This window comes from Rana temporaria, chromosome 3, assembly GCF_905171775.1.
Source record: "Rana temporaria chromosome 3, aRanTem1.1, whole genome shotgun sequence".
NCBI lineage: Eukaryota > Metazoa > Chordata > Amphibia > Anura > Ranidae > Rana > Rana temporaria.
This window is the reverse complement of record NC_053491.1, coordinates 394,541,592-394,568,809: the sequence shown is the minus strand read 5'-3', so window position 1 is coordinate 394,568,809 and position 27,218 is coordinate 394,541,592. Positions and strand designations below refer to the sequence as shown.

Below are 27,218 nucleotides of genomic sequence, written 5' to 3'. Positions count from 1 at the left end.
TTTCCTGGCATAAAACCTGTCTGGTCTACATCCACCAGGGATGCAATGACCAGCGCCAGCCTTTTTGCTAAAACTTTCGTCAGAATCTTAAGGTCCATGTTAAGCAGCGCTATGGGTCTATACGATGAGCATTCTAAGGAATCTTTACCTGGTTTAAGTAAAAGGATAATGTATGCATCAAGCATGGAGGCTGGGAGCACTTTTTCTTTCAGACAGCATTCAAATAACGTCGATAACCTAGGGGCCAATTGGTCAACATACACCTTGTAAAAGTCAGCCGGGAAGCCATCCGGACCCGGCGCTTTATTAGGTGGGAATGCAAATATCGCCGATACTACTTCTTTGTTCGTTATTTTAGCATCTAATGCTATACTATCGTCCTCCGTCAACTTGGGAAGGGATAAGCCCCCTAGCAAATTATTCAGAGCCTCTTTGTCATACGGTGGTATCGGAGCATACAGTGTTGAAAAGAATGCCTGGAACTCCGCTAGAACTTCCATCGGGTCCCCGACCAGTTCTCCATCACGTCCCCTCACTACCGATATGTGTTCTATGTGGTTTTGCTCCGTCACCAACCTAGCCAAAAGCTTCCCATTCTTGTCCCCTTCAGAAAACAGCGAATTAGCTCTGTGTGCAGCCTCCGTATGTGCAAGATCATTACAGTGCATTGAAAGTCTACGTCTCGCCTCCAACAGGGCAGAGTAAGAAACATCCGTCCGGTCCGTAGCGTGCACAGACGCACATTCCCTCTCCCCGTCCTGAAGTTCCTGAATGGTCGCATTCTGATCTACTCTAACCCTCTTAATGGCAGTTATTGATTCCCCCCGTATCACAGCCTTAAACGCATCCCATACTACTAGTGGAGCAGCCGAGTCCACGTTCTGAGTCCAGTAGTTGTCAACTGCTTCCAGTAGGTGATTGGAAACCTGCTCCTCCTGTAACCATCCCGGTGACAGTCTCCAGCTCCTGCCCCCCCCACCCGCCGGGAAGAGCAACGAGATAGAGAGTGGGTTATGATCTGAGAGCCCTCCTGCCAAGTATTCCGCTCCCCCTACATAAGGTAACAAAGCCTGGTTGGCAAATGCTAGGTCTATTCTAGCCGATGAGCGATGCGTCTGTGAAAGATGGGAATAGCACGTGGTGGTGGGATGCTTAGCTCTCCATATTTCAGATAAACCCGCCATGGAAACCCATGACAACAAGTCCTGCGAACCTCCCCTCCCTGGGTTGGACGAGTCCAGATCACTAAGTGTAGCATTAAAATCCCCCATCAATAGAAGCGGTAAATGAGCATGCGGGGTCAGTTTCACATATAAGTCATATAACATTTGTACATTAAACGGAGGTGGCACATATACATTTACCAATAAGATTTTCCGGTTGGCAATATCCATTACTACAGCCGCATACCGCCCCCCCGGATCAGTTATCACCTGGTGGATCTTACAAGGGAGTGCCTTGCTTACAAGTATAGACACGCCCCGCGCAAATGTGGAGTAAGTGGCGTGGAAAGCCTTTTGAATCCAGTGCTTTCGTAGGGCCAAGATTCTATTTCCATCCAGGTGAGTCTCCTGCAAGAGAACCACATGCGGCCGAGCTATTTTTAAGTATTGGAACATTGAGGCCCTTTTAAATTTGCTATTCAAGCCCCGAACATTCCAAGACACAAACCTAATCACATTAGCCATATTCCCCAGCAGAAAATAACTCCCAGGTGCATCTCATACAGACCCGAAGGTCTAAATCAGGACACAGCAATAGTATCTGACATGAGGCCCCCGCTAACCGAGGACCGGGAACTGAGTAGTAGGTATGTACTAAGTAAACCATTCCCCCTCCCTTTCCCCCCAACAACCCACCCCCCCTGCCATTATACCAGAAACAACAAAAAAATAAAAAAGAGAAAAAAAAATTAGAACCTTGAAGCAAAAAGGCTTCAAAAACACCCATTGTCTGGTATGCGGCTTCAAAACCCAAAAACCTTTTAACACCCAAAAATTAGATGATTCTGGAAGTTGCTCCGAAAGATCTCCTGTCCAACCGTGTACTAAAAGTCTTCCTGAGTTCCAGAGAGCTCCACGTCAGCAGGTTTCAAATTGGAGCTAAAAAGAGATGGCCTGAAGAAAAATATAAGAGGGACAGCCCACCACCGCCATCTAGTGGTTTCCTAACGAAAATGACCAGTATGAATATGCAGCTTTGAATAGTGTATGATAGGGCACAGCTTAATAAAACAAAATGATGAGACGCCCTGACAGCCTGTCTCAAAGCTGGGGCATTAGGTAAGGTACAGCACAAAATTCAAAAATAAAAAAGAAGGACATGACCATGGGGCCTATATTGACCGGCAGATTAGAAAAAAGAATAAAAAAACTTCATGGAAGAAGCTTTTAAAGGAAGGCAAAATACACAGGTCCATTCCTTCACTACATTAGTCAAGGTGCTTCCTAAAAAACACCGTTGCCTACCACTTCAGTAGGTTGAAAATCAAAGTAAATGGCAAAAAGCGGAGTTCCACTCAATAATAGTAAAACAACGGAGGAGAAAGAGAAGAGAAAAAACTATAGGACATCAAAACACAATACTCAGCTTGCGGTGAAGGCAATTCAGGGATTCCTATCCAACCAGTCGCAGGCATCTCTTGGGTTGTCAAAAAATTTTACATTGCCTTGATGTTGAACTCGCAATTTGCTGGGGTAAAGCATGCTGTACTGTACATTCTTATCACGCAGCCTCTTCTTGACATCATTAAAAGATCTTCTTCTTCTCTGCGTTTCCGCCGAGAAGTCTGGGAAAAGCATTATTTTTGCATTCTCATATTTCAGCTCCTGGGCCCTCCTGGATGCCGACAATATCATGTCCCTATCTCTGTAATTCAGGAATTTTACTAGGAAGGGACGCGGATATTCACCTGGAGGCCTCCTGCCCATGGGTACTCTGTGGGCCCGCTCCACAACATATGTCGGGGGTCTCTCCCCCAAAGCAAGCAGCTTAATAAAGAAGTCCTCAGCAAATGTGGTGGCCTGCGCGCCCTCTGCCCCCTCCGGTAGCCCCACCACGCGGACATTATTCCTCCTTTGTCTGTCTTCAGCGTCATTAGCGCGATCTTGTAACAGTCTCACCACCTCTTGCAATTCAGACAATTGGTTGCCCTGTATATGAGTCTCATCCTCCACACTGGAGATCCTCTCCTCTGCCTCAGTCATCCTCCCCCTAATCTTGTCCAGATCATGCCTTATCAGGGTTATTTCTGTAGTGAGGTGGTCTATGCTTACCATGACCGCGGCCTTGCTGGCAGTTATGGCCTCTAGGATCGGGCGCGTGATTGCCTCCTGGGCTGCATCCTGAGCCGGAGGGGCTGTGTGTGCTTCCCCTGCACTGATGTCCTGTGCAGTCCCCTCATGGTGTGCCATCTCCTTGGCCAGCCTCCGTGCACTCCTCGAGGAGGGAGGATTAGGCAAGATGGCGGCGGCGTGCAGGCCCGCGTCTGAGCCTCGTGCAGAGCGGGTCTGGCGCTGGGACTTTGGGGTCTGGAATCCGGATTTCGCCGCCCCCTTTCGCATGTCCGGAGGTTCCCCTACCAGTATCTGGGCCGTTGTGATGAAAAAACGGGCAGCAAGGCTCCAATAAACGGATGGATTGAGCGGATCACTGTGGAGCTCTCACAGCACACGTCTTCCCTTGCTCACATCCGGACACGCCCCCCCACGCAAGATACACTTAAGACATATGTTGCAAATAGCAGCGGTGCGATCTGATGCACTCATCTCAAAAAAGGCCCACACCATAGAACTTTTGGAATAACGCTAAGACAAAGCAGCGCCCTGCACATGCGTAGCTCTGCGTTGTGATGCAGTCGGTGTGCTGCCCTTAGCTGGCCCCTGGAGGGCATCCTGCCTCGTTGGAGATGTGCCTGTGCCTCCTCCTCTCTCCTATCAGGCACCCACGTAGAGTCAGTGACCTCATCATCCCCTCCCTCCTCATCACTGTAGAAAACCTGTCAGTATGCTGCAGCTGGGGGAACATGACTGCCAGATTGCTGTCCTTCTTGGGCACCCCCTCTCTCTGGGCTCACATTACTGCTTTCCTCTAGCTGTGTACCATCATCAGAGCCTTCAAAACGCTGCGCATCCTCATGCAGCATGTACCCAACACTGTGGTCAAACAGTTCGGGGGACTCCTCAGGAGGACATGGTGGGGCTAGGGAAGGAGTGACTGATGCCATTGAGCAGAGTGAAGAGGACGCCTTGGCAGCTGCTTTGCCAGACAAAGTACCCTGAGCCTGGGTGAGAGAGAATGAGGACGGCTTGGTCATCCACTCTACCAAGTCTTCGGCATGTTGCGGCTCAACAAGGCCAGCTGCCGAAAACAAGGACGAGCATGTCCAACGGCCACGTGCTGATGAGGATGCACAGTGTCCATGACCAGCACTATTGCCTCTAGACGCAGAGCCTGCTTGCCCTTGTGACTCTCTGCCTCTCCTTGTTGTCCTTCCAGACATACTATTGGCCTGCAGAGGACAAAGGCAGTACACACACCTCATAGCTTTAGGTGCAAACTGCAGAGGACAAAGGTAGTACACACCACGTAGCTTTATGGTGCACACTGCAGAGGACACAGGCAGTACACACTACGTAGCTTTAGGTGCAAACTGCAGAGGACACGGGCAGTACACACCAAATAGCTTTAGGTGCAAACTGCAGAGGACAAAGGCAGTACACACACTACGTAGCTTTAGGTGCGAACTGCAGAGGACACGGGCAGTACACACCAAGTAGCTTTAGGTGCAAACTACAGAGGACAAAGGCAGTACACACACCACGTAGCTTTATGGTGCACACTGCAGAGGACACAGGCAGTACACACTACGTAGCTTTAGGTGCAAACTGCAGAGGACACGGGCAGTACACACCAAGTAGCTTTAGGTGCAAACTACAGAGGACACGGGCAGTACACACCAAGTAGCTTTAGGTGCAAACTGCAGAGGACAAAGGCAGTACAAACCACGTAGCTTTATGGTGCACACTGCAGAGGACACAGGCAGTACACACTACGTAGCTTTGGGTGAAAAATGCAGAGAACACGGGCAGTACACTCCAAGTAGCTTTAGGTGAAAACTGCAGAGGACAAAGGCAGTACACACCACGTAGCTTTAGATGCAAACTGCAGAGGACACGGCAGTACACACCACGTAGCTTTAGGTGCAAACTACAGAGGACAAAGGCAGTACACACCACGTAGCTTTATGGTGCACACTGCAGAGGACACGGGCAGTACACACTACATAGATTTAGGTGCAAACTGCAGAGGACACGGGCAGTACACACCAAGTAGCTTTAGGTGAAAACTACAGAGGACAAAGGCAGTACACACACCATGTAGCTTTATGGTGCACACTGCAGAGGACACAGGCAATACACCACGTGAGAATACTGCAGCTAGCACAATCACCTGCCTGACAGTAAGTTAGGAATAGCTGATCTAGCTAAACTATACAGTGTATAAATATATGTACAACACCTGGGATACATATATATCCTCTACACACTGTAGCTTTAACTGACTAGCCTGCCTGTTCTATCTACCTAGAAAAAAATTACACTCTCTCTCTCTCTCTATCTCTGTCTCTAACCACCGCCGCAACACACTACACAAGGCCGACCTGCAGGCGGCCTTTTATAGTGTGGGGCATATACTAAACCCCCTGAGCCATAATTGGCCAAAGCCACCCTGGCTTTGGCCAATTATGGCTCTCCGTTTTTTGCGCGCTGTGATTGGACAAGCATGCGGGTCATAGTCATTTGGCGCGAACGGGCCGTAACGTTCGTATTTCGGCGAACGGTCGAACATACGATGTTCGAGTCGAACATGGGTTCGACTTGAACACGAAGCTCATCCCTAGTGACAAGATAACATATAACCACCAATCAATACAGTTCGATTAAGGGGAGTAAAATAGGTACCCTTTCTCATGAAAATGCCTTACCAATCAAGGAAGTCTGATAACTCAAATGTAAGCAAAGGGCTTACCTCAGCCGGCTGATTATCAGAAATTCCCGGATCGTCTCAAGGTCCTTGTTTCGGCTTCACAGGGTCACCTGTAAATCCTCTCCTAGGCAAAGCTCGCCACCAGACATGGAATTTTTATAGATAGGCAACTCCTGTCCTCATATTGATTAGTGGTTCCAAATTAATAATAACTACTGCAGTAGACACAAAAGATACACTTAGCATCTTTCCAAATAATTGTTCTTTTATTATAATAATGCACCTGAAGGTTTTTATACACATGATTACATAAGTATCACATTAATAGTACAATTGTACTTGTATGGTAACAAAAGGGTGTAACATAGGCAGACCAATTCTAATCAGGACTCAAAAGAATGCAAACATGTAATGAAAACATTATTAGTGCTGTGTGCACTACATACAAAATAGAATACAATTGTATACAGAGCTTACAAATTTCCTTTACACAAACCAAGAGTCCTGATTTTTGTGGGGTATGCTTCACATTTTAATATTTATCCTGTCAAAGTATTTATTGAAACTCTAAAGATTTAAGGAAACCATGATCATTCAGTGGTGTATGATTGGATGCCAATTTCCTAGACTGCTCCTATGGTGGCTGAAGTTAGATTACTCAGAGCCAGAACTTCAATGTCAGTAAAGTACAGATATACGCAGGAGAGGTGCAGGGCCGGCGCTAGCGCAAGGCAACAATGGCGCTTGCCTTACGGCGCCAGCGCCGACAGGGGAACAGGGCGGAAAATTGCAGGGCCGATCCGAGACAGCTGCGCCAGGTGCAGTTCACCCAGGCGCCACAGAGGTGGGGGCGCTCAAGCGCTAGAGTGCTCACTGCCAGTCCCTCCTCCTCCTCCTCTCCTTGTTGTTGGCGTCTCTCTGGCCTTCCTGTGGCCAGACTACACTTCCCGTGATGCTCGGGGCGCCGCGGCACATGCGCAGTGCAGAACAGCTTGCGTTTGTTCCCATGAGGCGGCATCTGCTTTTTATTTTTTTGCGCTACGGAGCCACTTCTGTTCCCGAGTCTTCCTAAACTCATTGGGCTTTTTCTTCTTCACCCTCCTCCAAACCTTTCCCCTTGTCCATGTCCAGCCCGGTGTAGTCCCTCCTCGCTCCCAGCAGCAGTCCTGTCACACATGATCCACAAATGAGAAGGAGAAAACGATGGAACTGCATATTCTAGAGCACAAGTGACAGTCTGAAAGTAGCCAGCATAGCCAAGGACAACATCCAGCTGTTTACCTATGGACTCATCAAACTTGTCTTCCTCTCATCTAAGACAAGGTAGGGGGAGGGGGGTGCAGAACAAGTTGCTGCCATTGTAAAGACTTAATGAATGGAACAGGCGATGGATGGGGCAGTGTGTACAATGTGGGTACAAATGTGGGACTGGGGGTGATGTAGAAGTTGGAGGTGTGATCTGTGCCCTGGTGTGGGGATGGTACAGCTAACTGTTCTGCATCTATTGTGAACAATGGCCAGGTATGATAAGGGGGAGTGGCAGTCTATCCAGAGCATGCTGAAATGTGCACACATTATTTGGGGCTTTTGTCTCTCCCTCTGCCATTGTTTGTAAAAAGACATGGATTCCACCTCCTTGTTTACTTCTCTGGCTTCATCAGAAGATGAGCCGAAGCTCCACTAATGACACCATTGTAGGCCAGCCTCTCAAGAGTTGAACAGTTAATGGAGCACAGATATAGGGCCAGATTCTCAGAGACTTACGTTGGCGTATCAGTAGATACGCCGTCGTAAGTCTGAATCTGCGCCATCGTAAATTTAAGCGTATTCTGGAAACCAGATACGCTTAAATTAGGCTAAGATACGAGCGGCATAAGTCTCCTACGCCGTCGTATCTTAGGGTGCATATTTACGCTGGCCGCTAGGTGGCGCTTCCGTTGAGTTTGGCGTAGAATATGCAAATGACTAGATACGCCAATTCACAAACGTACATGCGCCCGTCGCAATTAGTTACGCCGTTTACGTTAGAGATACGCCGGCGTAAAGATAAAGCTGGTCTCTAGGTGGCGCATCCCATGCAAAGTATGGACTTTGGAACAGGCCTATCTTTTTACGTCGTTTGCGTAAGTCGTACACGAATAGGGCTGTGCGTAAATTACGTTCACGTCACAGGCATTGAGCCGATGTATTTTCGGGCGTAAATACAACGTGATACTGAGCATGCATGCGCCGTTCGTTCGGCCATGCATCTACATGGGGTCAAGCCTCATTTAAATACAACACGCCCCCTACAGCCTACTTTGAATTACGCGCGCTTACGCCGGCCCATTTACGCTACGCTGCCGTAAGTTAGGAGGCAAGTGCTTTGTGAATACAGCACTTGCCTCTCTAAGTTGCGGCGGCGTAGCGTAAATACGGTACGCTATACCCGCGCAACGTAGATCCGCCGTACCTGAATCTAGGCCATAATGTATGGTGTGTGTGTGTGTGTGCGCGCGCGCTGGGGGGGCCGTCAAAAAGGCACCTTTGCCTTAGTTGTAAAAAAACCTTGCACCGGCCCTGGAGAGGTGCATGTGCAGACAAGGGGATAGGTTTAGTAAAAGGTTATGGTTATAGAGAGGGTGTTTACAAGAAGGAATATTATGAGGGTTGCCCTTAAAATTAGGGATGAGCTTGGACATGTTCGGATGGTAGTCTTAACCTGAGCGAGCCCTCCAGGAAGCTGTCACTTGACTGAACCAATCATCTGCATCCTGGCATTTCCAATCCTTCAGCCCAGTATATGTGTGGCTGTGGGGCAGAGAATGCCTCAGTCACCTATGATTGGCCCAGTACTGGTATAGCTTCCTAACGGGCTCAATCAGATGGGTTCAGACTAGGAGCCCAACATGCCCAAACCCATGCCAAGTTAGGATTTAGGCTCCATTCACACTAATGCGTTTTTTGATGCATTTTGCATTTTGCATTTTGCAGAAATGCAGGGAATTTTTTTAACATGGTTTCCTATGGAACATGTTCACATCAATGCTTTTTTGTGCCTCTGTGTTTTTGGAAAGGGTCAGGGACTTTGTTTTTCCGCACCGCGTTTTTCCCGCGATTTGCGTTTTGCGTTTTTTTTTTTTTTTTTACCTGTTTATAGCTGGTTGTTTAAGGTAATGTAAGGAAATGTAAAAAAATAAAATAAAAAACGCAAATCGCGGTAAAAACGTGGTAAAAACGTGTGTCGAAAAACGCAGCAAGCACCTCAAAAAAAAAAGTGCAAAAACGCTCGGAAGCAACATGCATAGATGCAAGCTTAGCAGGGGCTTAGTATTGGCTAGAGTAAGGGTCAGTGTACAGAGATTGCAAGTGTGAGGCCGCGCACACACGACCGGTTCATCCGATAAGAATGGTCCGACGGACCGTTTTCATCGGTCCACCGCTGAAGTGGCCTGATGGTCTGATGTGTGTACACACCATCAGTTCAAAATCCGATCGGGTCAGAACGTGGTGACATAAAACACACGACGTGCTGAAAAAACGAAGTTCAATCCTTCCAAGCATGCGTATACTTGATTCTGAGCATGCGCGGGTTTTGAACCGATGCTTTTGTGTACTAACCATCGGTTTGGACCGATCGGTCAGCGGTCCATCGGTTCGATTTTAAAGCAAGTTTTAAAATTATGGTCCGAAGGACCAAAGACCGATGGGCCGTACACACGGTCGGTTTGGACCGATGAAACTGAACTTCGGTCCATTCTCTTCGGCTTTGACCGACCGTGTGTACGCGGCCTGAGAGTTAGTATGTGTTTGTGACTTATTAGCTGCGTTATGCTTGGTTCACATCTATACAGTTTGCTTTTGATAGTTTCTGCAGTGCTTTTGCACGATTTTAACCCTACTTTGTAGCAATTTGCATTTTAATACTTTTTTTGCCCAATTTGTTGTTGGGCAGATAAAAAAATGCAAATCGTGGTAAAATCGTGGCAAAAAACACACTACATGCTTTTCTGCAGCTTCTCCATTGAAGTCTTTGACCCTTTCCAAAGACGCAGCGGCTGAAAAAAGCATAGATGTGAACTAGTCCCATAGGAAACCGTGTTAAATGGACTATAGTGTGTTTCTGCAAAAAGCGCCAAAAAAATGCATAGGTGTGAATCAGACCTTAAAAACTATACAATATTAGTTCAATGTATGCTTTGTATGTAAATGTAACATTTGACATTTCTCATAGCCTATTGTAGAATTATAGCAGAAAAATAATGAAATAAAAAAGTAATTTTATTATGATCAGTTGTTGTTGTTATATGTAAATCTCTCTTCTTTAAATTGGCAGCTGTGACATCAAATGACCATGTGAGAGGATCAGTATATGATACAGTGACCTTACCCTGCAACTATGACATCAGCGGAGGCACAACCACCATGTGCTGGGGTAAAGGCCTTTGCCCAATGTTCAAATGTAGCGATATCATCATCGAGACAGATGGCAGCAAAGTGACCAAGAGGGTCTCTGACAGATACCAGTTACTGGGGGCCATAGCACAGGGAAATGTGTCACTGACCATTAGTAATTTAACTGAGGAAGATGAAGGATGGTATTGCTGCCGAGTGGAGATGCCTGGGTGGTTCAATGATCTCAAAAAGGAAAAATACCTTAGGATACAGGATGGTATGTTTTATGTCCACCTAAATGTATATTTTCTGTGTTGTAATAAATCAAATCAGGGGGTCTATTGTTTTGGTGTATGCTGACATGTTGTAGTGGTTGAGGGCCAATAGCAACTTGTTTACTTATTGATTTGGTATCTCCCTCTCTCACCCCCTCCTGCTTAGTGCTAGTTAGTTAACCACTTGCTTACTGGTCACTTAAAGCAGGGGTTCACCCTATTAAAAAAAAAATTTCTAGCATAAAATTCGGCATCGTAGCGCGAGCTACAGTATGCCGGTCTTACATTTTTTATCCCCGTACTCACTGTGCTATTGTACATTGAAGGTTCCGGGGAATGGGCGTTCCTATGGAGAGAGAAGGTGATTGACGGCCGGCCCTGGCACGTCACGCTTCTCCGGAAATAGCCGAAATAGGCTTGGCTCTTCACGGCGCCTGCGCATAGCCTGTGCGCAGGCGCCGTGAAGAGCCGAGACCTACTCCGGCTGTCTTCGGGGAGCGTGACGTGCCAGAGCCGGCCGTCAATCATCCTCCCTCTCCATAGGCACGCCCATTCCCTGCGGGAGTCGGAATCTTCAATGTGCAATAGCACATTAAGTACGGGAATAAAAAATGTAAGACCGGCATACTGTAGCTCGCGCTACTATGCCGAATGTAATGCTAGACTGATGGTAAGGAGGGTGAACCACCGCTTTAACCCCCACCCCCCCTCCCCCCTCCTGCACAGACCAATTTTTTGTTATAAATGTTTTGTCTAAAAAACAGAAATTGGCATGGTGTCCTTCCAGCTTATCACTGATCTCTCATCCCAGCTACATTCTTTCATGAGAGCGCAAAGGAGGGGGTCACATCTGCATGCATGACACACACAAGAGATAGAACTAAAGGTTCCAGCATTCACACACATACATAAATATTGATCTAAAATCGCTTACATTTTTCCCATTTGTACACAACACATGCATATCATTCTCTCACTTTCTTTTAACCCTCTTTAATATTTCCCTGATTTAAATTCTGCTTTCCTTATTTTGTTCTTATATCCTTTGCATCCCATGTATTGTAATCCCATACTTCACATACTGTAGCTTCTATGAACAGACGGGCAGCCATAGTGTTTATCCCATCTTCCCTCTCTGACAACATATAAAGTATTTCTGTTTTAACTCTCATTTCTCTGTTTTGAGTTTACTAGTTGTAGTGCCTGACCCCAAATTCATCCTACAACATAACATCAAAGTGTCCCTTTCTGTCTAGTGTTAATTGTCACCCGTGATCCATCCTGCTCACAACCTGTTTCTCTAGCTGTTTAATCTGCATGATTCTACTGCTGGCCATACACTAGATGAAAAATCGTCCGAAAATCGTTCATGGAGACACTTCGTTCGTTTTTCGGCAAGTTAATGGGCACAAATCGTAAATAGTTTGCGACGTTTTTGTGGGAAAAAAACGAACAGCAAGTTTGGAAACATTTTGACGGCCGAACGATAAATAGTAAGGTTAATGCGTTATTCGTCCGGAAAAAAATGAATGCTTGCTACTGCGCATGTTTGAAAACGCTATAACTCGGAAGGTAAATATTTGTATCAAAGAACTTTCACGTCAAAAGGTCATGATACACTTCACCAACTATATAACCTGCAATCTCTTCAAATGTGATATACCTTTATGTATGTTTAAAGAATTCACTACACAAAATATGCAATATTAAAACTTTATTGCAAAATGTATTTTTTTTAAACAAAAATAAAGAAATCCTGTTAAATATTTGTTTTTCTTTTTTCTTTTTTTTCTTTGTATACAAGAGAACATATTATTATTTAACATTAATAAAGACAGTTTTTTTTTTTATTACACAAAAGAACATCATTTTTTATACTGAACAAGAAAGCATATATATTTTTTTATTACACAAGAGAGCATCATTTTTTATACTGAACAAGAGAGCATATATTTTTTTTTTATTACACAAGAGAGCATAATTTTTTTTAATGAAACCAGAGAGCAAAATTGTTTTTGATTATAAAGGAGAGCATATATTTTTTTTTTCTTAAGAGAGCATAATTTTTTTGGTTTATAAAGTGTGTGAAAATTTTTTATTTTTCAATTTGAATAATAAACATTATGGGCCAGATTCACGTAGAATCTGGCTACGCTGCGGCGGCGTAACGTATCCCATTTACGTTACACCGCCGCAAGTTTACAGTGTAAGTGCTTGATTCACAAAGCACTTGCCTGTAAACTTGCGGCGGTGTAACGTAAATCCGCCCGGCGCAAGCCCGCCTAATTCAAATGGGGCGGGGACCATTTAAATTAGGCGCGTTCCCTTGCCGAACGTACTGCGCATGCTCCATCCCTAAAATTACCCGACGTGCATTGCGCTAAATGACGTCGCAAGGACGACATTGGTTTCGACGTTGACGTAAATGGCGTCCAGCGCCATTCACGGACGACTTACGCAAACGACGCAAAATTTCAAATTTCGACGCGGGAACGACAGCCATACTTAACATTGGCTAGACCACCTAGAGGGCAGCCTTAGTTTTACGCAGCGTATCTCTACGGAAACGTAAACGTAAATTTAGAGCGACGGGCAAAGCGTACGTTCGTGAATCGGCGTAACTAGTCATTTGCATATTCTATGCCGACCGCAATGGAATCGCCACCTAGCGGCCGGCCTAGAATTGCAGCCTAAGATCCGACGGTGTAAGTCAATTACACCTGTCGGATCTTTGTGAGATCTATGCGTAACCTGATTCTATGAATCAGGCGCATAGTTACGGCGGGCGGATCTCAGAGATACGACGGCGTATCAGGAGATACGCCGTTGTATCTCTTTTGTGAATCTGGCCCAATGCATGTATCAAGCAATGTTTTAAAATTATCTCTCATGGTTTTCAAAGCTTAATTTTTTGGTTTAAAAAATATCAGTAGTTTTTGGCCCGCAGAATAAACATGGTTTTAGATTGTCCTTGAGGTTTGTGATGTCAGTCACCCATACTATAAGTGTATGTCAACAGATGGAAAAGTGACTGTGCTAGAACACAATATAAGTCAACTATAGTAAAAGTGACTGCCTGCTCAAATCTCAGGGACAGCTTCGCTCCAACCATGTTTTTCCATGTCAGGCCTGACTTTTAAATGTGCAAATGAGTCACGAACAATAATAAAGTGCTTGTTCTCAACATAAAAACTAGTAGAACTTTTGTGAAAACTTCTGCAAACAATTAACTAAACCAAAAAACAAAACAAAAAACGGACATGGACCAAAAATACACATCTTAAATTCTAGTTAGTGTGTCAAGAACAACCAAGAATTGGTTCTGGACAGAGGTCGAGTGATCTTTGACTTTTTCTAATTCAGATGAGCATTTCTCCAACTCTGAGGCCCCGTACACACGAGAGGATCCATCCGCTGGAATTGATCCGCGGACCGGCTCCAGCGGATAGATCCCCTGGTGTGTACAATCCAGCGGATCTGTTTCCGCGGATTTTTATCCCCTGGGATGGATTTCCAGCGGATAAAAATTTGAAGACATGCTTTCAAATCTATCCGCTTGAATCCATCCCAACGGATTGATCCGCTGGTCTGTACAGACTCACCGGATCAATCCGTCCGAATCAATCCCCCGCATGCGTCGTAATGATTCGACGCATGCGTGGAATTCCTTATATGACAGCGTCGCGCACGTCGCCGCGTCATCATCGCGGCGACGGCGCGACACGTCATCGCGATGGGATTTCGGCGCGGATTTCGATCCGATGGTGAGTACACTCCATCGGATCAAAATCCTCGCAAATCCTCGAGAGGATTTATCCGCGGAAACGGTCCGGTGGACCGTATCCGCGGTCTGACCCGGCACACAGAACGTTGGCACGTAAGATTATTCTGAGGAGAGGAACGCGGAAACACACAAACGATTACACGGACCAAAATTTCGAAAAGTCTGTACAATTGAAGGTAAGCAAACCAGTTCAATAGTTATATGGTAGTAAGATTTTAGTGTAGAATGTTAAGTAAATCATGATGTATTGTGTTTTATTACAGGAGCGATGGTGGACAAATTCACATCCCCACATTTCCTTCCCCAATTCATAGATATGTATAATGAACTGTCTTGTCTATGGAAAGTACACTCTAAAGCAGGGGTGGGCAATTATTTTTTCGATGGGGCCACATGAGAAACTAAAAATATTTTGGAGGGCCGGGCCAAAAGGCTAAACTCAATACTGCATAAAATCAATTGTATTTCTTTATAAAAAGCAGTAAATATCATTGATTTTTCACTTACCGCTTCTAGCAGATATTTGATTTTTCACTTACCGCTTCTAAGAGATAGACCACCTAAGGGTGCTCAGTGGACAAGCGTCCACGTAGGCAGCGCCAACACCCCTACCCTTACATTTTCCATTGTATGAATAATGTTGCAAGCTTGCACATGGACTGCTCACAGACTGATGAATACCATCCATATAATATACTTCTCATATCGATTTTCTGTGGTGTCTGTCATGCTTTGTGCACATTTTATCTCCTCTTTTTTGAGTTTCTGACATCAGCTGGTTTATGTAATTTTATCAAAAAATGCACTAATATATTGCAAACCATAGCTATGGTTTGCAATTTATTAGTGCATTTTTTGATAAAATTACATAAACCAGCTGATGGAAACTAGATTCTTTAGCATGCATACTAATTTTTGGCTTTTTTATTTGGTTTCTTTTAAACACAGAAAAACCCAAGAAAGCATTTAGGAACAGCACTGTGACAACATGTCAGAAACTCAAAAAAGAGGAGATAAAATGTGCACAAAGCATGACAAGGGACAGACACCACAGAAAATAGATATGAGAAGTATATAATATGGATGGTATTCATCAGTCTGTGAGCACAGCAACAAAACATCACTCACCATCACAACAGATCCAAAGTACGATGACTGTGAAGTTTTCCTGCACCGTCCTAGGAGGGCCAGTCACATCCACCATGCCGCATCATTCGCTCCTCACACGCGCTGAAAGGAGCTGACGTCATCTGACGTGATGTCAACTCCCTGTGTGCGTCTGCATGTACGGCTCAAGCCGTAGCCCCGCCCCCCCCCCACTAGCTGATGGCCGGCCCAGCCACTGACCATCATGCAGGAGACGTTGCGCAATGTAATTCGCCCTGCGCTGCCAGCTACTACATTGCCGTAACTAGCACTCCGCCCGGGGGCCGGATTAAAAGGTCCGCCGGGCCGTAGTTTGCCCAGGTCTGCTCAAAAGAGTACTCAGACAGGCAGAAGCGCAATGAAGCATATAGTAAATTGGCTGAACTGTGCACTGTGGTGTATTCTAAATCCGATGTGGCCTATGTGAAGCAAAAAATATCCAATTTGCGTACAATATTCAAAAAGGAATTAAACAAAATACACGATTCTAAGAAATCTGGTGCTGGTGCAGACCAAGTGTACGTGCCACGTCTGTGGTACTTTGAAAGTTTGCGATTTCTGAAGGAACAAGAAGAACCCAGAGCCTCAGTATCTAGTTTGGACAGTAGTGTGAGTGCTACCAATTCTGGAGATGAGGAAGATGGGACATTAGAGGAAATTGATAACAGTCAGGTAATTTAGTGTTAACCCCTTCCCTGCCAGTCACATTTATGCAGTAATCAGTGCATATTTATAGCGCTGTATAAATGTGAATGGTCCCAAAAATGTGTCAAAAGTGTCCAATGTGTCCGCCCTAATATCGCAGTCCTGACAAAAATCGCAGATACCCGCCATTACTAGTAAAAAAAATGTCATAATTCTATCCCCTATTTTGTAGGCGCTAAAACTTTTGCGCAAAGCAATCACTATAGGCTTATTGCCATTTTTTTACCAAAAATATGTAGAAGAATACGTATCGGCCTAAACTGAGAATTTTTTTTTTAAAACCACTTCCATACTGCGTCATAGGGAAATGACGGCGGCAGGAACCCCTCGCCGATCCGGGTGGACGTCATATGACGTCCTGTGTTCCCGGCGATCTAGGGTGCGCGCGCTTGTGACCCGGCGCGGGTGCCCGGCGGCCACGATTGCCGCCGGGCACCCAGCAATTGCCGGTAAACAAACAGATCCACCTCCTGTCAGCGGTGAGGAGACCAATGTGTGTTCCCAGTACAGAGGAACACACATCGGTCTCCTCCCCTTGAGAGTCCCCTCCCCCCACAGTTAGAACACACCTTAGGGAACATATTAACCCCTTCAACGCCCCCTAGTGGTTAACCCCTTCCCTGCCATTTAAATTTACACAGTAATCAATGCATATTTATAGCATTAATCGCTGTATAAATGTGAATGGTCCCAAAAACATGTCAAAAGTGTCCGATGTGTTCGCCGCAATGTCACGGTCACAGTAAAAAAAATCGCAAATCGCCGCCAATACTAGTAAAAAAATTAATAAAAATGCCATAAATCGATCACCTATTTTGTAGACGCTATAACTTTTGCGCAAACCAATCAATATACAATTATTGCGATTTTTTTTACCGAAAATATGTAGAAGAATACGTATCGGCCTAAACTGAGGGGAAAAAAAGTTATTTTTTTAAAAAATTGTGATATTTATTAAATAAAAAAGTAAAAAATAGTGTTTTTTAAAAAAATGGTCGCTCTTCTTTTGTTTATAGCGCAAAAAATAAATACCGCAGAGATGATCAAATACCACCAAAAGAAAGCTCTATTTGTGGGGGAAAAAAGGACATAAATTTTGTTTGGGAGCCACGTCGCACGACCACGCAATTTTCATTCAAAGCGTGACAGTGCCGAAAGCTGAAATTTCGCCTGGGCAGGAAGGGGATACATGTGCCCAGTAAGCAAGTGGTTAAGAAAAAAGAGGGTGGGGAAAAATGCACTGGACTGCATCAAAAACGCACTAGAACGCACCCGGGGTGCGTTTCTGTGATGTGAACTGGCCCTCAGTTTTGCATGCAGCATTGTGCTTTGAGTTCCAGTGCACAGCAAGTGAAATAAGGCAATGCTGCCTATATGTGCAGTACACCTCCTGTACAGGTGGGGAGAATATGATGAAAATCATTAAATCTGAAAAAACTGATAGTGTCTAGACTGACTTTTAACATTGTATTAACTTTCTTAGATTTTCCTTTCCCAGTTGAAGAATGCCCCGATGATTTGGAATTGAGCACATAATAAACATGGCATTAAAAAACAGGTAATTTTTTTTTTATGACAGAAAAAAGTAAGCATACAATAAAATCTATTTGGCTGTCTTGCCGAATGCAAGGGGGTTTTATTCTCTAAATAGGTTCCTCTAAGCTAGTGCATTGTTGGTTCACTTACCTTTTCCTTCGATTTCCCTTCTAAATGTTTTTTTTCTTTGTTTGAATTTCTCACTTCCTGTTTCTCCTCAGTAAACTTTCCACCATCATCTGAGCGGTGGAAAGTCATTTAGAACAGCTTACTGAGGAGGAACAGGATGTGAGAAATTCAGACAAAGAAAACAAAGAGAAAAAAAACATTTAGAAGGGAAATCGAAGGAAAAGGTAAGTGAACCAACAATGCACTAGCTTAAAGTAATATGTTTAGAAAATAAAAAACAAACCTTTACAACCCCTTTAAAGTGGAACTCTAGAAAGACAAATACACAACCGAATAACATCTGCCCAAAATATCTGTCTTGTAAATCACCTATTCTTGGGAAGATGACACTATTATTTTATTTTCCACGTGTTTGTGTGTTAAAGCGGAGTTCCCGCCACAATTTCACTTTTTAAATATAAATACCCCTGTAATACACAAGCTTAATGTATTCTAGTAAAGTTAGTCTGTAAACTAAGGTCCGTTTTGTTAGGTTGTTACAGCATTTAGACACTTTATAAAATAGAAATTGACTGGGGCCATCTTAAGTGTGGGCATCATGAAGCCAGACTGTATGACTTCCTGGATTTCAGCCTTGCAGATCTCGCACATGCTCAGTGCTGCACAAGCAGTGTCAGATCAGGTTTCAGCACCTGTGCTGTCCAAGTCACATGATTCTTTGAGACTGGGGAGTGCACAGACTCCTGGAAAGTTACACCCACTACATTCCCAGGAGTCTGTGCGGTGTAGGTTAGGAAGCATTAAGCACCTAGGTGCAGGAAGTGGGAAGATTAACTATTCTGCCTAGCAACAACACTTTGAAGGCATCTAAAAAAAAAAAAAAATTCGTAAAGGACTAATGACATTTTTTTAAAACTACTGATGTAATGTTATATTTATGGGTGGAACTCCACTTTAAGGGTCAATATATTTATATATATATTAGACATGTGCACAGAATTTTTTTTCGTTTTTTTTGTTCTGTTTCGTATCGTTCCGTAGGTTCGTTTCCGTTCGTTTTTCGTAAGACGCCCATTTTCCTGTTCGTTCTCGTTCGTTTTTCGTACGACAAGATTTTTTCGTATTCCGATCGTTTCGTATTTTCGTTACCGTTTTATTTTCGTACATGCGGGATGGTTCGTTATTCTGTTTAATTCATGTTCGTTACTTGTTAGACAATAATTTTCGTGAATTTTCGTTAATGATTTGCATTCTGTGTTTTGGATTCCTTTTTCTGTTCGTGTTTTCGGTCGTGTGTTCGTGTGACATCTATGACAATTTGTTGTGGATGTCATGTGGGCATGCGACTGAAGATACGAACAGAAAAATAATTTTCGTCATTTTGTACTTTCGTAAATATATCGCGGGATTCGCGGCACTTTCAACACGCGGCTCATCCATATTAACGATTGTTAAGCCCCATACACTTGGTCAGACTTTTTTAACAACAAACATAAAAATGATTGTTTTCCATTCGTTCTCAGAAAATGTGTTCGTTTTTAAACTCCATCAGAAAACCATTTTTAGTTCAAAAGTCTGGCCAACTGATCTCCCTTCAGATGAAAATCCACAGAAAAGTGTATTTTGCTTTACTGTACTACTCAGCACAAAAGAGAAGCTGCTTTACTAACTACACTCACTGCCCATTCAAAAAAACGAAAATTACATCTGTGGCAAGGGATTTGCATTCTGTGTTTTGGGTCCTTTTTCTTTTGGTGTTTTCGGTCGTGTGTTCGTGTGACATCTGTGGCAAAAGATTTGCATTCTGTTGAATCCAAAATACGAACATAAAAAAGGAATTCAAAATACAGGGTGCGGGTCTTTTGTTGTGGATGTCGTGTGAGCATACGACTGAGGGTGCGAACAGAGAGGGAATTCAAACAGGATACAGAATGCAAATCTTTTGTTATAGATGTAATTTTCGTTCTTTTGCCGTTTTCGTTTTGTCATATTTTCGTCAGATCGTTCGTTCGTATTTGCAGTTGTTCGTTATGTGGCTCATTCGTAATCCCGTTGGTTGTTTTCGTATTTTGGTGCTTTAATTTTTTCGTATGTACACATTATTCTGCGGGTACGAAAATGAACATTTTCGTACGAAAATAACATTCGTACGAACGGGAATGCACATATCTAATATATATATATAGATATAGATAGATAGATATTTATATATATTACTGTATATTAAGCTGTTTGGAGATCTTTATCAATGGTTGCTAGTTAAATTATTTTAGAACGTTACAGTAAAGCTCTAGGCTAATTTGTCTCTGGCGCTTACCTAATTCACACAATATTTGCATGTATTCTTAACCACTTGGAGCCCCGGCATTGTACTATGACGGCCACAAGGTGGCTCTACAATGCCGGGAGGACGTCTATTGACATCCTCGGCTCCTCTGGCCACTGGGGGGCACGCGACCCCGGCGCGTCACTGAGGCCTGGCGGCCGCGATGTCCGCCAGGTACCCGCGATCGACCGTTACACAGACAAGGACGTGGATCTGTGTGTGTAAAGTCCTCCTTTAAGAATTATGTTGCACCGATTATGAATTTCTAAAAAAAAATAAAAAAAAATAAAAAAAATTGCAATTTCCAAAAGGCACATTTTTATTTTGTATATTAACTTTAGGAAATCAGTGTAAAGAAATCATAGCCAGCCCACTGGCAATATTGGAAAAGATATAATATTTCAGATACCTTAGCTTATATACAGTATTATTAGGTAGAGCAAAAATATTGCAATGTTGACTAGTACTTGACACTCATACTCTCTAACGATTTCTCTTTCTGCAGGGTTTGAATCATTAACAAGTGAAACGTAATAAGTGAAAATTGGAGGAAGAAAGTGTTTGAAAGATAATGTTTATATATTAAGTTTTCAAACCCATAAAAATAAGTATTTTTGTGCTATAATAAAGGTTATTGTTACAATTTATTCTGGTGTTACATAAAATAATATGGTTGGAACTGTATGTTATGTTTTATACTTTTTAACTAGTCATATCAAATATTTAGAGAGGTATGGCTAAATCTTTTTTTATTATGGGTCATAGGAGTAAACTTATGTCCCGTACACACGATCCGAATATCGTCATACGACTTTTTTCACTTAATAGTCGCAAGTAGAAATTAATTAGGTTATTAAAGTCACGAAAATTCTTGTGCGAAAAAAAAAAACGGAAGTGATGTCATGTGTTGTAATGTATTTGTGTTGTATTTTCGGACGGCAACTGTACTGACCAAAAGAAAATCGTACGATCTGGTACCGTACGAGAATTTTTCGTGCTTGTCCGATAAAATAATATCGGATAAACTGTCATGATCGGCTCTTGAAAGCTCTGTACCAACGATCCGATTATCATACGATTCTTCCTCGGACGATATTTTTCATACGATATTCAGATCGTGTGTACGGGCCATAAGGCTCGGGTCACACTGCTGCGCTGTAAATTTGTTCTGTTTTTTTGTCCTGTGTGAGGTGCGAATTTACCGTGATTTTACCACGAATTTCAGGAGTTGGACATAGCTGCGATTGATGTTCTAGCCAATGGATTCATAATGTAAAAAAAAAAAAAAGGTATTGACTTCCTGTTTTTTGTGGAGAGTAGTGTGTTGGAATTTGCACATATGTGAACCATCAATGCAATTCCAGAACAATTTACATTGATGTGTATGGAGACTAAATTCGCAACGCAATGCTGTAAACTCTCACAAGACCCTTTTTTTTTTATCGCATTCGTAGAGGAATCGCAACCCATGTATGGGAACGACCGTCATTGAAAACAATGACTTTATGGATGACATGCAAATTTAGAATGTTTTTGATGCATCACATTCGTTATGAACTCGCATCAGTGTGAACTGGGCCTTACAGGAGTCGGCTGATAGTGGGCCATAGTCCTCTATCAGCTGATGTCAGAGAGTTGCTCCAGGATCTTAACAAAATTGTCGGGATCCACCCAGCTGTCTATCAATGACAGCTGGCTCTGCCTCTCAGCACATGGTTGAGAGCTGAAGACAGCTGGCCTTAGATTGTTGCCCCTCAGGCTGTAAAGTCTCTGTGCAAGGTGAGACTAGGAGTGCGATCGCCATACCCATTACCTTCTGTGCCTGTGACAATGGGCACCACTGAACCTCCCCAGAGGGAACACAGATAGATATAAAACCTGGCAGAAGGTATTTTATCTAAATACAAAATACAAAAAAAATAAGGCTTTGGCTTTTAACACATTTTTGGTCACCACAAGTTTCACCATTGCTATATTTTTAAACGATCAGTGAATGTCTTGTTACAAGTTCCTTGTTTCACACTTGTATCTAAAATAGAATAAAAAAAAATTGTCAATGATCAGATCCTTGATATTTTCAATTGCTGACTATGGTATGAAGTCTATTGTTAAATGTGATCACTCTTACGGGTAATGTTGGCCATGGATTTTGAATGATGCTTTTACTTGCAGGCATAATCCAACTGCCCTCCATGCCCATCAGTTCTAGCACCAGGAAACCATCATGTGTTTGTTCATGAACTAAAGCTTATTGATAGAAACCAAATAGCAACTTATGCAGATTTTTCTACCTAATATATAAAGAGTATGCAGTATGAGATGGTGGGTTATCTGTCAACATCCTTCCGCTTATCTCACATTAACCACCAAAAAGAAACTTCCTTTTATATACAAAAAAAAGAATGTGTGTGAAATGAGTCCAGTTAATATTGCTAAAGGGGTTGTGGCACATTAGACTATAAATATATGCAGAATATAATATACTGTATATCAGGGGTGGACTGACAACTCATGGGGCCCCCGGGCAATAGAAGATTATGGGGCCCCTGGGCTTACAGATGGCCACCACGCCAGGAGGCAGTGCAGAGGCGGGGCAGCTAAAATCTTGGGATTTTCTCATCAAAAGCATGCCGGTTTTCTACATATCAGGGACAGATGTAAAAAAAAACATAGATTTTTACATACTGTCCCTGGTTTTACTGAGTCTGGCAACCCTGATGGGGCCCCCTAGTGGCATGGGGCCCTCGGGCAGTGCCCGAGTGACTCAATGGTCAGTCCGCCCCTGCTGTATATACAAAATACAAAAGTGGCTTTTCAACTAAATGTATTAAATCTTTAGCATCAGTTGCTGTAACTAATGATATGTATAGTAGATTGTGCAGTCTGTGCTTCCCTCCTATGTGGCCGCTCACTTACCAGCTTCTATAGACTCCAATAACATGCTTTGCAAATCATGTTAGATGCTGTTAGATGCTGGGATTAGTAGTCCTCCAACGAGGCCCCTTCTTTGTAGATAAAGATCTTCCTCATGCAGTATAATGGCAGAAAAAGGGGATGACCCGGTGACCGCGGGTGGTGATGTCAGATTCGGCCGGTGACTGGCAAGTGGCGGCGGACTTCCGGTTTCGTTTTTTTATGCTTGTTTTATTTTGTACAAAGTGAGTGGAATACTGTGTTTTATACTACCATTTTAATAAACAGAATTACACTATATACTTTTCTTTTTTTTTGTGCCATACTACACTTGAGGAAAATCATTATCTACAAAGAAGGAGCCTTGTTGGAGGATTACTTATCCCAGCATCTAAGGAGGGGAACACGGACTGCACAACGTTGTTTACAGCACTAATATTTGAATAAGAATATCACCAATAATGATGGACTTTATTTGATTGAATTTCAAATTTCGGACAGTTAAACAATTGTATATAATATGAGTTTAATGTAATTGTCTATATGAATTGATATCAGGATTCACAGTGAGAGCATCCTTTTTTTCACACACATGATTTAAAGGCACTACAAGTGGTAGTAAACCCCCCTCCAAAAAATAACCCTGCAAGACAATAACATAATGTGCTAGCAATACTAGCACATTATGAAATATTTACCTTAGAATGAGGCTCCCGCAGCTCGCCCGGTCACCGCTGAGGGGGCTGACATGTTCTCTCTGCATTTCTTCCGGGTTCGTGGGCCCTGGTGCTGTGAGTGGCCGGAGCCGCGATGACATCACTCCCGCACATGCTCCGGCAAGTTCCTGCACGAGCTGTCGGACCTTCAGCACGCATGCGCCGCTAACGTCAGCGGCTACATGAAAGGTGAATATCTCCTAAACTGTGCAGGTTTAGGAGAAGTTAATTTTACCTACAGGTAAGCCTTATTATAGGCTTACCGTATTATCCGGTGTATAAGACGACCTTTTAAGCTTAAAAATATCCCCCAAAAATCGGGGGTCGTCTTATACGCCGGGTATTATACAGAGTATGCAGAGTCGGTCTATTGTTCAAAAGCCACTCCTCCTCCTATACCTGTTCCGTGATAGGCGGCACACTCAGTTTTCCAGCAGAGCCTGTGTTCAGTGTTCCGCCTATCACGGAGGTTCTCTCATACTCGGCCTCAGACGAGACGACGTCCGTGATAGGCGGAATACTAAACACAGACTCTGCTGAGAAACTGAGTGTTCCACCTATCACGGAACAGGAATAGGAGGAGGCGCGGCTTTTGAACAATGGACGCCCGCAGTCTGACTCTGCTTGACAAGGGATAAGGTATGGAGATCGGCAAAGTGAGGCATGTAATGGGCACAGTGAGGTGAGGCAAGTAATGGGCACAGTGAGGTGAGGCATGTAATGGGCACAGTGAGGTGAGGCATGTAATGGGCACAGTGAGGTGAGGCATGTAATTGGCACTAGTCGGAAAGGGGGGTCGTCTTATCTGGCGAGTATATCCCAAACCCAACCTTTTAGCTGGAAAATTAGGGGGTCGTCTTATATGCCCAGTTGCCTTATACACCGGCAAATACGGTATCTCTAAGTAAAAATAACAAAGCGGGCTTTACTGCCACTTTAAGCGTGCAAACTTTTAAAATGAACCTCTGCCCCCAAAACACAAATGTAAAATGCAACTGAAGTACGCATGCCAGGATTTACAACCTCAATGGCCACCGAAGGGGCAAATAAAGTACATAACGTTAGGGTCCTTGTTTCCATACCTGGCCAGGACACTAATTGAGTTTCCTCCCACACTCCATAGACATGCTGGTAGGTTAATTGGCTCCTATCTAAATAAGTAAGGGCTTTCAAGGAGAATTGAAGGCAAAGCTTGTCTAGCTGTACTTCTCCAGGGCATCACAGGAGTGTAGTTTGTTCTGCACTCCTGTGACTCGCTTTTAGCAGACAGCGGGCGAAGATCATGACAATGGAGTTGGGATCCACCCACATACTTGTAAAATAGATAGTGCAGCGCTTAAAAGTCCAAAAATAGAAAGTCCAAATAGAATCTTTTCTAAAGTGACTGGTGATGAGTAGAAATCATGCAGGTGCTGTAGCGTGGAAATAAGTAGAAACACCTCCACCAATGGTAGTAATGGCCGCTCACCTCACAGCTATGACCCTCTGCTAGATAAGGTCATAAACAGCATTCCCATAAGGGTATCTCCAAAAGGAAATCCAGCAATGATACAAATGGTCTCCAAAGGAAGGTCAGCAATCAAGCATCAGATCCAGATATATAAAAGAAAAACAGCACATAGTGTTTCTCCGTGGAGGTAAAGCAGTAAATTTTAATAAATGAAAAACGCACTTACAGAGCAAGGCACTCAGTCCAGTGCCAGGAAAAACAAGCGTGTGTGTAGCTATGATCGCGGGTGACGTCACGCTCTCCCTACCGAACGTTGCGTCCCTGGGGCGGGACTTCTTCAGCGGATGTAGGTGAGAAGAGACAGTCACCCTATTATGTATGCGTCGCTATGGCAACCGCGACGCCGACTGCAGCTACGGTATGGCAGCAGGAACAAAAAACAAACAACAAATGGTGATCCAATCAACATGGAGGGGGGAGTGTGACGTGGAGCTCAGGGGTCACATGGTAGTGATAGTTACCATGCAGAGAAGCACAGCGTCTGCTACAGTGCGGCAAGGGGGACAAAAAACAATGCCACACAATGCAAAGACAAACAGCAGTGACACAACAAAGGCAGAGTAATATGCACACTGGGAGTCCCTGATCTCCATACTCACCACCCGCCATGACAGGAATAATTAAAAATTAAAAATAGAGGGGGAATATTATAAAAAACTGCTAAGGTTTAAAAACCCCTCATAGGAATATATATACATGATTCACCTGAATCAAATAGAATATATAAAAACGTGAGGTCAACCGCGATCATTATAATAAACACACAAATACATAATAATACAACAATCAATATACAGACAGTAACATATAGATATCTATATTAAAATGCATTAAATAAAATATCTGTATATATATAAAAATAAATTATCAATATATATAAAAAATATATATAAAAAAAAAAAATACTTGATAAAATCAACGGTCAGAAATAAAACAATTAATATCAAAATCTACGTTAAGGCCGTCTGGAATCAAAACATGTGTCTCATGGATCCAATACGATTCCTTCTTACTTAATTGCCGGATAAAGTTACCCCACCCCTAAAATGACGGTTAACTTTCTCTATCCCCCAAAAACGCAGACCCTTCGGGTTTTTTGTGATGGAATTCTTTAAAGTGACGTGATACATTATGCATGGTTTTTCCTTGCTTAATGTTATTAAAGCGGGGGTTCACCCTATCAATGAAAAAAAAAATATTTTTTTTTCTTTTACCATAAAATCAGGCATTGTAGCGCGAGCTACAGTATGCCTGTCCCGAATTTTTTACCCCCGTACTCACCTTGTAATCGTTCATCGAAGATACCGGGGAATGGGCGTGCCTATGGAGACGGAGGATGATTGACGGCCGGCTCTGGCGCGTCACGCTTCTCCGGAAATAGCCGAAATAGGCTTGGCTCTTCACGACGCGTGCGCATAGCCTGTGCGCAGGCGCCGTGAAGAGCCGAGACCTACTCCGGCTGTCTTCGGGGAGAGTGACGTGCCAGAGCCGGCCGTCAATCATCCTCCCTCTCCATAGGCACGCCCATTCCCCGCGGGAGCCGAAATCTACAATCTACGATTACAAGGTGAGTCCGGGGTTAAAAAAATCGGGACAGGCATACTGTAGCTCGCGCTACAATGCCTGTCTCGATGGTAAAATCGTGTCGGGGGGGTGAACTACCGCTTTAACATGCTCAGCCAGGCGGACATGTAGGGGTCTAGAGGTCCTCCCTATATACTGCAGGCCACAGTCACATTCAAGCATGTATACCACGCCTATAGTATCACACGTGATGAGCTGCTTGATGTCATACTCTCTGTTGGTGGCAGATGCC

General features: G+C 43.7%; 1 protein-coding gene across 1 annotated transcript in view; it reads left to right on the top strand.

Moving 5' to 3' along the window:
- The window catches only part of LOC120932953 (hepatitis A virus cellular receptor 1 homolog), a 31,046-nt gene extending 10,136 nt beyond the window's left edge, over positions 1–20,910 (top strand). Inside the window, exons 2-4 of the mRNA XM_040345838.1 lie at positions 10,304–10,639; positions 17,771–17,830; positions 20,769–20,910. Coding sequence (XP_040201772.1) covers positions 10,304–10,639; positions 17,771–17,808 — 374 coding nt within the window. The 3' untranslated portion in view covers positions 17,809–17,830; positions 20,769–20,910. The remainder of the gene's footprint in view (positions 1–10,303; positions 10,640–17,770; positions 17,831–20,768) is intronic.
- The last annotated feature ends 6,308 nt before the right edge of the window (positions 20,911–27,218 follow it).